We start from the raw sequence: 16,099 nt of genomic DNA on the forward strand, positions 1-16,099 counted from the left end.
AATAAGGAATTGCAAATTTTGCGATTCCTTATTTTGCCTTAATACATACCATTTGGCAAAATTGCATTTGCAAACGCCGAAATTCGGCGAATTTCGGCATTTGCAAATGCAATTTTGCTTGATACATATGGCCCTATATCTTTAAGAAATTTTGGCCCCAGAACTTCTACTAAAAACCTGTTTACATGGGCCATTGACACAGGGACCCAAGTCATCTTTAGGACCCACTCAGGGTAGGGTCTAATAAAGGAGTTGCGGGTTTGAGGCACGGAAGTAAACTTTGTGCTGCATTTACCAAAACATGTTCTGATGAAACTGGGGCAGTCTTATACTCCTTGTAGGTGAACAATGTTGAACATCAGTGGTAGAGGTTGGTCCAGAGAGGAGTCAATCAAGCAATCATCTTTCAACATACAGCTGTCTCCTTTCAAATAGAACTTTTCTGTTCTTTCTCTGGCTCAAGATAAAGGGCCATATGTATCAACACATTTCCCCATAGACACAGAATGGGCAAAACCCTTTGATACATCTGGCTCAAAGTGTTTTGACCTTAAAATTGTGCAAAACACATACGTTCTATCTATGCACCATTTGTGGTGTGGATCATCAAGAGATTGAAGCCTGTTCTAGAACCAGACAGAGCAACAAAGTCATGCAAATCTTGAAATATTCTGTTGAGTTTTCTGCTAGAGCCACAGAGGAGTATGGGAGAATTTTCTCTTTTGAATGAAGAGCATAAAATACCAACACATCAGTTTGCAACGAGCACGTAGTTTGCACATTTAAAAGCTATAGAGAGGTTTCTGGTCTTTACCATGCTCCATATGTTTTATTGATATTAGTGTGACAGAGTAATTTAAAGATTTATCTAAAATAGTTTTCATTTTATTATGTTACATTTCACATTATATTTCACATAAAACCCGTGTCATGATTCACAAGAATACCCGTATGAAAAACAATATTAGAATAGTCTTTGACCTTAAAAATTGGCAGCAGATTACAAAGTGAAAAATGTAGCAAGATGTATTCTAATCTAAAGGATGCAAATCATGTTTCTCACTTTATTACTCATAAAAACGTTTTTCATAAATTATTTATAGAAAAAAGATCAGAAATCCCATCCCACACATGATCCCAATTTGCCGCACTTAAAAGTCTTCTTGACATAGTTGTACATTAATTTTCCACTTTCCAGGAAGACCATTAAAGGAATGCGTGAGCCTAAAAATTAAACATTACTTTCATAACTTGGGGGAAAGGTTTCAAGAATGCAGCGTAAAACAGTTAGCCATATTAAAAGATTGCGGTATTGAACAAATTAAAGCTTTATCATTTACTGTCTTGAGAGTTAGAGGTTCAGTAGTGGACAGACACTTTGGAAATAGGTCAGTTTTTTTCGAGTACCTGTGAATTTTTAAAACCAAAGAGGTATCAGTGCTCCTAACTCTCTTCTGAATATGCTGCTGCTAGATTTAAGTGCCTCATGTTTGCATTTTTCAATGTCTGATTTCAGGTCAGGAAAAAGTGAGGTTAATTAAAAGTCTATGCTGAAATATACTCTAAAAGTAAGTAGATAAATACAACTTCAAAATGTGCTCGCTCATCAAGATCCTCAGAGTTTGGCAGGGAAGAGAACTCATGAGTAATAAAGACAAGACAGAAAGTTCTCTATGCTACTTTGAGGTATTCAGGATTCCTTGGAAGCATCCATATTCATCATGTAATTTGGAGTTTTGGGATGGAACTCATTGCGGCCCTTTCTTCAATTTGATTTTTTTTCCTTTAGTCTGCCAGGAGGATCAGTCCTCACAGGCATATCCAAAGCAAATACTTCTAATATTTTAGAACCCCCTCAGGGGGTGGCAGGTCCCGATGAGCGAGGCTATGTCTATAGTATACGGATAAGGTAGACTTTGTTCCTTGCTTACACAGAAGAAAGACTGATAGCTGTGATGTTCAGAACACATCATTGTGCTATATTTTAGAAGTGTTCAGAATTAAATAAAAAAGCTACACAGCCTAAAGTTAAAATGGCAAATCTTTTTGTGGGGGGTTGAGGGGCTCTGACACACCAAGAGCTCATGTTTACCTGCACATATTTAAGAGCCAACCCGAAGCTCCCTGAAGATACCTGCAAATATTTGCAGTTCAGAATTAAAAGGATTTTTTCAGATCTACCTGTGGTAACACTTTTGTAAAAGAGATGGCTCTGATTCAGCCCCAGGTGTCTGTCACTCACTAGATCCAGCAAAGTATGTGCCCCCGTTGAGATTTCATGTATCTGAAATATTTTGATACTCGCTACGGCCATTTTATAAGGCAATGTCACACGTTAACGACTGTCAGATCACAGTACGATAGCATTGTTTCTCCTATCATGCTCACAGATTGTAGCAGGCAAGTTCATTTAAGGGTTATAGATTGTTCTTTTGGACTGCTATAAAATTTGCAGTTGAAGAACCAATGCTCTATCTCAGACAAGGCCAACACTACAATTGCAGCAACTTGGGGTAATCTAGAAGCAAGAGGTAGAACTCCTCATTTGGTGAGCCGAACAAAGGCTCTATAATTGTCTAAAGTTTCAGGCACTATCCTAAGTAGGAAAAGTGTGCATGAAACACTTCTAATCTGACATATAATCATTGTAGTGAGGTAAAAGCACCCACAGGAACTGGAGAGGTAGAAATGCTCCTATCAAGTACAGCCGGTCATGTAATTCACAAATGCTGATTTTTTATGACTTCAGGCCATAGTAAGCAAGAGCAATGCAGTAAAGAGAAGGCCATTGGTAGCAGCTACTACGCCTTCTTCATGTCCATAGGTAGTGTCAGCCAACTAGCAAAGTCGTACGTAGACTGCTAAACAAGCAAACAAAGCTTTCGCTTGCGTTTAGCACCAGTGTTTTTCAATTCATATTAAAACTGTATGACTAAAAATTATATTGATAAAAGTGAATGTCAATGAGGTCTGTGTGTTTTTTGGATTTTTTTTGCAAATGCTGCTGGTATCATCTGCAGGTCACTCCCAATACGTAAGGTGCAGCGGTGAAGGAAAGAATGTACATTGTGTCTATTTGTGTTTTTTGTTAGAGGTCAGAATTGGCCGTAAGGCTCTTGGTGATATATTGTAGCCGTCAAAAAGCTTCCTGGCAAGGCCATCATACACCCAAACAGGAAAGTAGCGATAAATACATGGTATTATGTATGCAAAACTCCCAGGTGTGTAAGTGAGGTGTGGCTTCTTGGCTAGAAGTGCATGAGTTGCATCATGGAGGAAAGGAGAGAGATCGGGAGAAGAATCACTCAACATGTGCTTGTAGCACTCCTTCATCGTTCTAATGCGGTCCTCTCCGTAGTCCTCCTTCACGTCATCTGCAAGGTTGCACAGAATATTCTCATCTTGGTCAGACCAGTTCTCTTGCGGCCCACAAATACCTAAAATATAAAATAGCAGTGCAAGAGTCAGAAGATAGAAACATGGAGCCAAAGGTCAAAAAAACGTTCTCTTTGATTCAATTTCTGTCACAAAATATGGTGCATTGAATCCATCAAGAGATACAGGATTTTCTGCTCCCATCTGACCTTCAAAAGGTAACATTTATCGAATCAAGGAGCTTCAGTGATCTCATCAAGAAATAAACCTTGACAAGTGATTTATTGCACAGCAGCTTTAGGTAACATTTGTTTTTATTGCATTTGTGAAGAAATATAGTTTTTAAAAATAAGGGAAGACATTTGCAGGCTATAAAGAAAATACTTCAAAAAGCTAAAGTATGTGAAAGGTGTGAGCATGCTGTTGTAATCTAGTGCTTAAGATATGCTAAAATGTTGGTAGCTCCAATGATAGCAATGGAGTAGCAATAGCCTTTGTCAGCCTCCATTCAGTGGAAGGGGGACCAGAGCATACAGGGAAACAATAGTGGTGGTTGAGGTTGTTTGCCACTGGTGTCCCGGGGTCTGTCCTAGCGCGACTCTGCAAACCCTTTCCACACTTAACTCAGAGTAGTGAGGGCGAGCTCACAGGATTCTCAGGGAGGTAGTGTGAAGGGCAAAAGCTCAGAACTCAAAAATCAACCAAGAGACAATAAATTCTATGTCCAGCCAAGTGCTTGTCTTTTTCAAAAAGAACGTACTTTTTAATCTTACAGTAGTACTAAATACTACACAGTTCATCCAGCATACACAGCAGTGATCCTGATCACGAATATCCCTTGCGGCACTACACCCACTGGGCACTCCTCCATGTGGAATCTTTCCTTTCCCCAAGTGATCTTTGATAACCTTTTCACCTAAGTTATGGAGGAAGCATGAATCAGGCTCAGAAGGCAGAGTCTGTGGCCCCTCAAGTCAAAGGCGCATTCGATTCATACCTATCATATGATCTTATCCCTGGTGGGCGTAGCATGTAGGAAGCAGTCTTGGAATCTCTTCTGCTCGACTAGGGTGGCTCTGACGCCTTAGTCTTCCTACCACCCTGCCGCATGAGGAGTCCCATGGTAGTTGGATGCAGTAATCTGAAGACACCAAAAAGGCTGGACACAGCCTTCATCTCTTCTCATGTGACCACTTTGGTTCAATCAACACCATCCTGCTGCCCTAGAGTGCATGTGCAGGTCCAGTTGCTGTAGTTCTGCCTCGCCGGTGAAATGGATGCAGTCCACTTCGGATGTTTGCCAACCTCAAGTCAGGTATAGGCAACCATCACCAAAGCAGTTGCAACCCCCACAGGGTCGACACTATCCCCAAGGCACTTGCAATCACCACTAAACTGTTGCATTCATGTAGGTTTTTTGTGGTTCCCACCAGGAGCTTTTTAAAAGACAGGGTTAACCTCAACAAAATGGGTTGCTTCTGGCTTCACTCAGGCAGGCAGTTTTATATGGTTGTCCATCCGTCCAGGAACCCTCTAAGGTTCTCCTCCTAAACAGTCTCTTCTCCTACTTCCTCAGGCAGGCAGGCTTCTTGGCATTGGGTAGGCCCTCAGCTCCTCTAGCAGAAAGTGCAAATTTCAGATGATGTCCCCTCACCTTGAGGAGACTGGCTGTCAAGTAGAAACCAGCTCTAGCAACCCAGAAGTCCTTCAAATACTCAATGGAGCACCCCTTTCCTTCGCCGTGAAAGACCTTGGGTCCCCTCTCATACACACATACCATAAGGCGAAATGGGTTCACAGCCTCAAACCTCAAGATAGGTTTAAGGTAACTCTCTTTTCAAGATTCCTTTTCAGGTTGCCCTCCAGACACAGCCTGTTTGTATAGTGATGCTTCTCACAGTAGGTAGCACTGGCACTGTCTTTCAACAACCCCCCCAAAATGGGAACCATAACGTGAGGTTTCTGCCTCTGTGTGTCAGTCACTCTGATGCTGTTGTCAGGGATAGACAAAAGGACAGACCTGACCCAGAAACCTCGTCATGCTGCGCAATGGAAACTGCAGTCCCACCCTCACCCCTACCAGCACCCAAATAGCAGAAACTAATCAGCAGACCATTTCTGACAAGGACCTTCATGGAATGCCTACCCTGGATGCAGGCAATGCACTTACTCTGTGCGGGAAAGCTGTCTGTAGCCAAACTAGGGGCATCCTAAATGGGCCACTTTTGCTTCAATATTCAGACTCACTCACCTGCAGAGTTCTGATACAGCACATGTACTACAAGCACACTACACACATGCACAGGGTGTCAGCTGAAGGTTCTGAGACTTCTCACAATGAGTGGAATGTTATAAAAGAGAAGCTTGTAGGCCACACTCTCAGTGCTACTGATAAAAATGTATGTTCGCAATATAGTCTTGAAGCATGGTATGCTGCCACCACTGCTTTATGACAGGGACAGTGGTCCTCTGTTGTTAATGAGGGCGCGCTTGGTGCGTCCGTCCAGGTCATAGGACACTTCCAGGACCTTGCAAAGCCAAAAGAGGCTTAGACCTCTGCACTTACAGTGAGATTTCCCTAACACAAGTGGCTGTTTAAAAGTCAGTGCACCATAAAGACATGCAGTTTGACACTGAAGTCACAGGAACATACCTGTATACTTTGCAGGGGACATTCCCTTCCCAAACAGACCTAAAACACTTGCCTTGGCTAGCAGCCATCATTACTCTAATATGTAAATTAATAATGGTTTACTTGAAACTAATTTTCATAATTTTGGCAAAGAAAAAATATCAATGTATGCTCTAAATATAATGAACATTATTACTGTCTCATAACAGTATCACTAGACTCATAAGTGTTTTTAATATGGACAAAGGATTAGTGAACAAGAACCAACAGCAGTTGCAAAAAGTGCTCATTGAGCTATACACAAATTCAAATGGACAAATAAAAAGACATACGTGCAATGTGTACCAGTGAAAAAAACATATTGAAGTGAGACAATGCTGGTGCTGTACATAGACATATTTTTCAAAATGTGTTTCGTTTAACACACAACTATAGTCTGTTGCCAAAGCAGTTTATTCAAGTCAATTGAGTTGTGTGCAATGGTGTTGACAGTGTTTTGAACATATCTGTAGTATTGAGTTCTCATTAGGACAACAGTTGATAAGGACACATGGACGAATCAAATGGCCACATGGACTGGATTGTGGTCCAGGAGTTACCTACGTATGGTGACTGAGGTATGTGTAAGGTGCAATGAGTCTTAAGACCTAGTAAGACACAATTGCTCCTGCTGACAGTCTGATGATCTGTGTCAGAATCCCTTTCGGAGCGTCCTGGGTACACAAGATCTACTGGGCCCAACCATGGTGGTTGAGATCTTTTACTCCTGCTGTCCCAGGGCCCGACCTACTATGGATCCTGAGAAACTTGATCAAGTACCCCTTCTGCACTTTTCTCTCAGTGGTAGCTGTGGACTAGCAATCAAAGGCTCCATCATGGGGGAAGTGAAGATACAAGAGAGTAAACATAACTCATAACTCATAGTGCAAACAGTACAAACAATACATCAATGCCCAGTCAAATACTTGTTTTATAAGTAAAAGAAGTATTTTATTTATAACTATATACAAAGGAATATTGATATGCACAAGCAATAACACAATCCCCTTGAGGTCAGGTCTCTAGTAGTTGTCAGGCAGATCCCAGTCCTAACCTCTTCCTTGCAACGTGTTCAGGGTTATTCCCCATTCACTGGTGGCCGCATCCAAGGAATGCTCTATAATGGGCTATAGTCAAGAGTTTCCTTTGACGCTTCAGGAATTAGTCAAATATGTCAATGTTGCTGTAGCACCTGTAGTATTGAGTCCCACTGAGCCCAACAGGCCCAGTTCACATCTTACCTTCTCTTGCAAGACAGGAATGTTCAGCATTGCAGTGGTGTCCTCAGTGCGGGCCTGCACAAGTTCTGTTTATTCTCGGAGAAGTCGGGCTGCTTGCGGCGCACACAGCAGCACCTAGTGGCAGAGGCTCTCCCTTTTGAGTGGCGCACCCAGCATCTCCAGTGTTTGAGCAGCTCCCATCTCATGAAGACATGGTAAGTCTGACTTTCCAGTGAGGGGGGAAGGGAATCCGTTCGTCAGCTCCCAACAGGAGCCCAGCAGGGGTGTGGTGTCATCCACAGCGTTCTCTGCAGTCCTCGGGGGTCAGTCAGGGGCAGCTCTCTCACTGTGCATGCTCAACCCACCAAACACAGCCTCAGTCCTTCCCTCGAGCGACAGCCCAATGTCTTGGCAACATAGGTACCGGCAGCCCCTCCTGGCATACAAGGGTGCTAAGGTACTTGGTGAATCAGGAGTAGACTCTAGTGTAAATGCCTTCACAGGATCGTTTTTTGAGTCTCATCTCCCTCCAACGCCTTCCTCTTCCTCACAGGACACACTGGTCTTGGCATGCAGGCAGACGCTGGTGCTCAAGGCTGTGGGGCAGGTGATCTTGGTCTTCCAAGGTAATGTCCCCTCTCCCAGCAGTAAGGCTGGCAGGCCTTTGCCCCTAGTTCTGAACACAGGCAGAAGTCTTGCAGAGCTTCCTCTTCTCACATAGCCTATCTGTCTGCTTGGCAGATAACAATTTTGGGGTCTTAACCTGCCCTTTTTAGATATCGCCTGCACAGTGCTTGTGCTGTGCTTGTGAAATCTCTTGTGTTTAATAAAGCTTAAAAGGGGACTCTTAGCACTTCCAGTGACCAAATTACTGTGTGCATTCGCTTTTGTGTTGAACTCATTTTTTTGTTAACTTCCCCTGGATATACACATTTATGGTACTTCTACTAAAGCTGTTCACACTGGTTAAGTGCCATTCACTGTCAAGACAAGATCTTGTCCCATGGAAAAAGCAGACAGCTGCTGGAATGCTTGCATTTTATTACTTAGTTGTGCAAAACAGATGCTTGAACATTAAGACATTTATTTTATTTCCCATTCATTCCTCAGTACCTTTCTTTGCACTTGGTAGGCATTATTGGATTGATTTTTTCAACATAATGTATTTGGTCATTATGATCAAAGTCTAAATGTTGTAATCAACATTGCATGTAAAATAATAATAAATAATATTAAAGAAATTTATAAAGCGCATGGTTACGTCATCTCGGCGTGTCCTCGTGCTAGGGTGAGATAAAGTGGCAAAAGATAAAGATAATATACAAGAGCTATGCTATATTTTAATACTAAATAGGCAGCCACAAGTGCAGTTACCTTGCAGACAGCAGGGTCATGATTTGAATGATGCAGCAGGTGCAGTAGCACCAGCCCCGAAAGGTTTCAGAACTTTAAACACATAGTATTGCCATATTTTACTACTAAACTGGTGGTCACAATTGCAGATACCTTGCAATTGAAATGAGCTTTATATTAATGGTGCAGCAGGTGCAGTGGCACGGGCCAACCGTGGTCATAACTCCACTAAACACCACATATTGCTATATTTTACAACTAAACAGGCAGTCATAAGTGCAGTTATCGAGCAAGCACTAGGGTCATGATTTCAATAGTGCAGCAGGTGCAGTAGCACCAGGACCAAAAGCTGTAGGCATCCCACTAAACACCTAATATTGCTATATTTTACTACTGAACAGGGAGTTACAAGTACAGTTACCTTGCAGACAACAGGGTCATAATTTGAATGGTGCTTCAGATGCAGTGGCACCAGGCCCCAAATTTGTCATGACCTCCTCCAAACACCTAATATTGCTATATTTAACTAATAAAAAGGCAGTCAGTATTGCAGTTACCTTGCAATTAAATAGGGTTTGGTGTGAAAGGTGCAGCAGGTGCAGTGGCACTGGGGCCAAAAGTTCTAGAGATCCTACTAAAAGCAGAATATTGCTAAACTTTACTACTGAACATGGAGTCACAAGTGCAGTTATCTAGCAGGCACGAGGGCCATGATTTCGATGGTGCTGGAGGTGCACTGGCACTGGGGCCAAAAGTTGTCAGAATACCAAATATTGCTATATTTAACCACTAAATAAGCAGACACAAGTGTAGTTACCTTGCATGCACTAGGGTCATGATTTCAATGGTGCAGCAGGTGCAGTGCCACCAGGGCCCAAAGATCTATGTACCCCTCTAAACGTCTACAATTGCAATATTTTACTACTAAGCAGGCAGTCACAAGTGCAGTTACGTTACAGGCAATAGGGTCTTGATTTGAATGGTGCAGCAGGTGCAGTGGCACAGGGTCAAACCTTCTCCTCTAAACACCAAATATTGCTTTATTTTACTACTAAACAGGCAGTCACAAATGTGGTTATCTTGCAGGCACCAGAGGCATTATTTGAATGGTACAGCAGGTGCAGTGGCACTGGCCCAAGATTTGTCAGAACTCCTCTAAACACATAATATTTCTATTACATCAATGAATTATATTATTTCCCATTTCAAAATCTTGCTTATCCACACTATCCCACTATTAATAGCACAATATATATAGCTTATTTTGAGAAACAACAGACCATCAATGATAATACTAACATCATCATCAATGAAACTGGTTTGAAACTCAAATCTACTTTCATACCCCCACCCGCCAGCATCCCAGTGGAAATCACAACATTTGAACAAGCTGTCTATCATGAAATAGAAAAAATGAACAAAACAGAAACCTTCAATAACCGTTCCAAAGTAGACAGAGAGGTCATCCGGAAACTATGGGATAACCCCACACTCATCACAAAACCGGCAGGCAAAGGCGGAGCCATCGTCTTACATAATAGAACAGACTATGACAATAAATGTTGCAGGTTACTGATTGACTTGAAGAACTACAAGACGCCTCAACACAGACCCAACCAAGACCCTGCAAGCAACCATCAAAGCCCTAGTGGAACAAGCAGAAGAGGCACAACACATTTCCAAACAGGAGGCAGATTATCTGTGTACTAAACATGCAAAAGTTCCTTTTTTTTACACAGTGCCAAAAATGCACAAAAAAGCAAGACCCCAACCAGGACGACAATCTCCTGGTACAGAAGACACCAACATACATTAAAGATGCTAAACACCTCCTTGAACATCATCAAAGACCTGAGATTTGACCCCACCTCCCAACTGCTGAGAGCATCTATACTAGTTTCCTGCAGGCTGCCACCTTGCAAGTCCTCCATTACATACTTATGGATACACCCTGGACATACCACACCCCAAGAGAATTCATTCTCAAATGTGCCACACTCGCCCTGAAGGACAATTATTTCGAATACGATGGCGAGTCCTACCTCCAGACCAATGGGACATCTATGGGGAGTGTTTTTGCCCCCAGCGTGACAGGACACTATGTCCAACACTTTGAACGGACACACATATCCACACCAACTAACCCACATACTTCCAGAATCAAAATATGGCGTCGCTACATCGACAACATCTTTATGATCTGGTCAGATACCCCAGCATCCTTGACATCTTTCCTATTGTGGTTAAATGAAAGGGACCCTTACCTACGATTCACAAGCACATCCAGCTCCACCAGCCTGGAATTCCTGGATCTAAACATAACAGCAGAGGCAGGTACCTTGAAAACCACAACTTACTACAAACTGACAGCTAGGAACTCCTTCCTTCACTTTGATAGTTTCCACCCTCGAGCCCTTAGGGAAAACCTTCCTTTCGGACAATTTATGCGAATATGCAGAAACTGTAGCCAAATTGAGGACTACCATAAACAGTCAGCAACACTAGTTTCCAAACTACATGACCGTGGTTACCCACGAAAGATCATCCAAAAGACCAAAAAACGAGCTCGCAACCAAAATTGTGAAGCCCTTCTGGAAAATACCACGCAGGAAACTCCGTGTCCACCCATGACCTGTGTTACCACTTATAATGAGGCCTCCAACAAAGTGTCAAATATCATCCGCAAAAACTGCCGCATCCTGAACTCAGGCACAAGAAAGTGGGAACAACCCCTCTTTGCCCATAAACGAGCAAGCAGCCTTAAGGATCGATGTGTCCTCACGGCCCAGAGCACCCCACAGATCGACCACCAACACAATCCTGAACACATGGGGCCTCCCCAAAGCCACTGGACACTATCCATGCAACAGCTGCAGTGTGTGCCATCTGACACGCCCATCTAAGACACTAGACCTGGAACCTGGAAAATCCTGGAAACAGTTACAGCATACAAACTGAAATTCCACCAATGTTGTCTACTTAATTGAGTGTCCATGCGGCCTACGCTATGTAAGCATGACAACACGCAAGGTCAGGACCAGAATAGTCGAACATCTATGCACAATACAATGTAAGAAAAACATTACTCGCCTCTCAGACCACTATCTGCAACAAGGGCACACAACAAACGACATGTCATGGACAGTGATTGAACAATTTGAACATGACAACATGAACAATGACAAGTTCTTACTTAACAAGGAGCTACAGTGGATTTATTGCTTATCCATTCAGCTCCACGGATTGTATAACTCCATTCCTTGCACAGCCTTGACTCCTGATTCACTACATGAATGGCTGCCCTCTCAGACCCTTGAATCGCTTAAATGTACCTTAAAATCCCATGCATAGCGCTTCCTTATGAGCATCCTTACGCTTTTTTCAATATGAACTTGGAACCACCGATGGTTCACACTCCTTGACCTTTAAATTGCGGTTATTTTTCCATTTTTCTTTCTACCGCTATCTTTGCTCCAAAGCGTCCCCATATTTCCTCATGGGTCTTCTTCTAATGAATTCCACAATTGACTAGGAAAACACACATTAGGCATTCCATACGGGCCTTCCATGCAGTACTTGTATCATCCAGCAATGGGGAACACCTGTTTTTCCGGCCGGCCGTGGGGTGTACCTAAGAGCCTGACAGACACGGGTCACACATCCACGAATATCCGACACTGCCTACTAGGTCTTCGAAAGGGTCCTGAGCTGTGATGTAGTAAGTTGGACACAGGGAACCGATCTTCCACTACTACTGAGGGTAAGACCTTCCTTTTCAGCGTTCACAACGGCTACCATGCCGGAATATCATAGGGCGTTCTCTGCTAAGTGTGAGAATGATTTTCTAACATTGTCAACTTTCTTTACTTCCGATATATACAACTATATACACAGTAGTGCATATATCGGTATCTACCACGTTTCATCGCCACGTCGGCATTCCACTACCATTTTTTTCCGTATATCACACGGACACTACGGCCTAACTGTCATGTACGTGATTACATCACCCATACTCAAAGTGCAAAATTCTGTATGTCTGTCTTGTTTTGTGTATTTTAATTCACAGGTATGTTCTGAGAGGGAACCCCCTTCTTACACATAGTGCACCTTAGTGGGTGCAACACATTTTTGGATCTAACACAACAATTTGTATAGATCTCACTCTTTACACATTATTAGGGTCCTGAGGAAAGCCAGTACATATTCAAGGCCTGGCTGAAACATGTGGACCGTTTGTTGGATGCAGGAGTTCTTAATTACCACTCAACCCACATTCACCGCCTTGTTTATAATACTGCCAGAGGCCTAAGCATTAAAATAAACCCTTCAGGTAATGGGACCACTGGACAGTTTTTCAATCTCACCTTCACACCACTTTCAATGCACACTTAGTAACATACCTGCTCCGCTGTAATACAGGTGTTGTAGAACACCCTGGACATACTCGTTGTCAAGGGGTGGACCCGATGATGAAGCGTGCCACCAACTAGGGTGGTGGGTGAGCGCTTTATAAAAGAAAATACGCTTTTTCTTTTTATTACAAAATCATACAGGTTTTGACCACCATATCACGTCCACTTAGACTAGTTCTTTTTGATTATATATACTACTATTTTTCAGGCAGCATATTACTTTTATCTAGTGCATAATTTAAATTGAGTTGCATCCAGGTGTTTATAGTGGGGAACAGTTGGTTTGTCGCTGAAGGCAGTGCAAGTTTCTCTCAGTGAGGCAGTATGGTGTTCAGTGGGGAGAGGATGTGGCACTATGGTCAGACCTGCTGAATTTGGAACTGGAGAACCAGGTTCAACCTTCATGACCAGTCCACCAGGACACTCTGCTGAGGGAGCACATTCCCATGCTAGACCTTAGAGGCCCTGCTACACCTCAAAAGCCCTGGTGTCTTAGCACCAGGAGGTGGACCAAAGCAGTGGCAAGTGTTGGTTAACCTTGAAGGCCTGTCCACCACAATCCACACTTGAGTTCACCTCCAGTCTGGCGGCCAGGCCTACGAAGCAGCACACCCTAGAGAGACAATGACTACGTCACTGAGGTCACAGGACGCTTGAGGCCAGTCTGCCTCACCCATTGGTACCTCCATTGGCCTTGTTTCAGCAGTAGTAGTGCAACTCACCAGGGATCGGTAATGCAGAATTTGCACTCACACCAAACTATGTTTGCAAACTTAACGGTCTCTCTGCATTATGCAGAAGCACTTTTAATATGTGCACCCTGCTTTGGGGCCAGTGGAATAATGCAGCAATGGAGGACAAAATTATGTTGCAGAGGTGACTAAATTATGCAGCAAAAAAAGGCTGCAGCGTAATGTGGTACATTTTCTGATGCTCTATTTTTTTGACTTTTTTACACATAGTAACAGTCTCTGCAATGATTTTGTCTCATTAGTACCAGTGTAACATACAAAAGTGTGAAGTGATATTTGCACTGATATTTGTTGTTGCACCCACATGCACGATCGGGTTCCTTGTGCACATAGCCTTAGCTGCAGTGTACAGAGACCTTACACTGCTGCACACAAAGGAAAAAAATTAAAGGGAACATTGGTGGTACCTTTTGAAATCAAGACAAAACAAGGATTTATGACAAACAATAAAAAAGTATTTTTTATTGTTGTTTATTATTGTTTATTGCTTGTCATAATTATTATTATTTTTTTATTTCAAAAGGTACAGCAGTACTTCCTAGGCAGTGTCATGGTATTTTGTTACATTTGTTTAATTGGTATTCCGTTACATTTGTTTAAAATTTGGGACTTCCCAATAGTACCCCTCTAACTCCACTTCAAATGGATCTGGGTGTTAGCCCAATGGCACCGGAGGGTACGTTTAGACATTTACTTTACTGGCACCGCCTGTACCCTACTCCCCCGATTTATCTATGTAGAAGGAGGAATTGAGGGTGTCATATGGTTACTACGTTTCAATATATTGTGTTAAGTTAGCATGTGCTTATTAAATGTTTAAAGGCCATATTTTCTTTCTGCTTCGGTTTTGCACACGACACCTAATTGTTATTGCAGCTTTTAACCTAGACGAAAGATGTGATTTATTTGAGAATAATATGTTATTGCAATGATATCAGTCGTGCTTGGTACACTTGGTACAACTGTCTGCACACTGAGAACTGCACACTCTCAGAATAACCTAACACAAGGTTGCTGTAGGCCTGATCCTCGCACCACGTTAGTCATAACACCAATAATGTTTGTGCCAATAGTTGGCTCTACGTGGGTTTAAGATACAGTTACAGGAAATGAATAAACACACTTGATGCTGAGCATGCTGAGAGCTGGTAGCTGTTGATGTGATCTCCTACTACTGAGAATTAGAGGTATGGGTCCGCCCTGCTAAGAACCCAGATGAGACCTTCTTAGATATAATATAATATGCTAATTAGGGTGCGCGAAATATAGGTGACACAGAATTCTATAGATTTTGCATCATAACATGTTATCACCTTTTGCTTACTATGGATTAGTGACGATGTTGCTGACTCTGATTTTTATAATATGTATATTGATATTATACAAGATACTGCGTTTGAGAATGCTGCATTGAAAAATAAACATTTCAAACTTGCACGTGTTTTCATTGCCTCCCAGTTTCGGTTTGGAATGATAATATAACGAAAGAGTGTTCATGTGTTCCACGATACCTGAGGTATTCTAAGTTCATGTTCTGGATTGTCTAAGTCATTGGGAAGTAATTACTACCGATGCGACACTGTAGCTAGCTAGGTAAGGGGATTTCTGAAACAAAGGTGAGTTGTGGGTCACCCTAACTCACCCAGGTTCTAGGTCTCTGTGCACAGTTCTGTGAGAGAACGGAAACCCTGCGACATGGCGCCCATACGTTGGTTGGCCTTATATCATGACACTCGAGTAGTATAACATTCAAACCCTAATGCCTTCATTCCCGTTTCCGGAAAACGGCAGTGTCGGAAAAACCTACCTATTTTTGAAATAGGTCTTTTTCAAGCTTGAATCTATCTGTAAAGGTTTCTTTGAATTACTACCCAGTTGTGCTACAAAGTACTCTTTGTGTTTTCACTTTTCTGTGCTGGCATGGCACAAGCCGTGGACATCCCGCAGCATAGTCGCATTGCGGTGCGTGATCATTTGCGGATGTATGATGTTCCTGTGGAAGGCTTGGCTGTTGTTCTGGTAGTGAGTGCGGAACATGCTTACCCGTACGAACTGTTTTATTCGTGGGTGACGTTTCCACCAGTGGACGCTAATTCTGGAGTGTTCCATTCATACACTGCTACAGCTGTACCGGCTGCGTATGCTCCGTACAGAGCACTGGAAGTTCCTATAGATGCATGGCAGCATGGAGTTTGGTTTGGTGGCGCCCTTCCACATTCATTATCGGCTTCGAGGTTAGGTCCTTTGTCCATTCCGGGCACACCTTGGCCCGCTTTGGCTGGATTCACTCCTCACCCTCAACGCGCCACTTGT

The 16,099-nt window shown here is 42.7% G+C and overlaps 1 protein-coding gene across 1 annotated transcript in view; it reads right to left on the bottom strand.

The window, feature by feature from the left end:
• Positions 1-800: 800 nt before the first annotated feature.
• Positions 801-16,099, bottom strand: part of HSD17B2 (hydroxysteroid 17-beta dehydrogenase 2) — a 342,319-nt gene continuing 327,020 nt past the window's right edge. Inside the window, exon 5 of the mRNA XM_086945886.1 lies at positions 801-3,437. Within this exon, the coding sequence (XP_086802012.1) occupies positions 3,073-3,437 (365 nt within the window). The 3' untranslated portion in view covers positions 801-3,072. The remainder of the gene's footprint in view (positions 3,438-16,099) is intronic.

Source organism: Lissotriton vulgaris, chromosome 12 (assembly GCF_964263255.1).
Source record: "Lissotriton vulgaris chromosome 12, aLisVul1.2, whole genome shotgun sequence".
NCBI lineage: Eukaryota > Metazoa > Chordata > Amphibia > Caudata > Salamandridae > Lissotriton > Lissotriton vulgaris.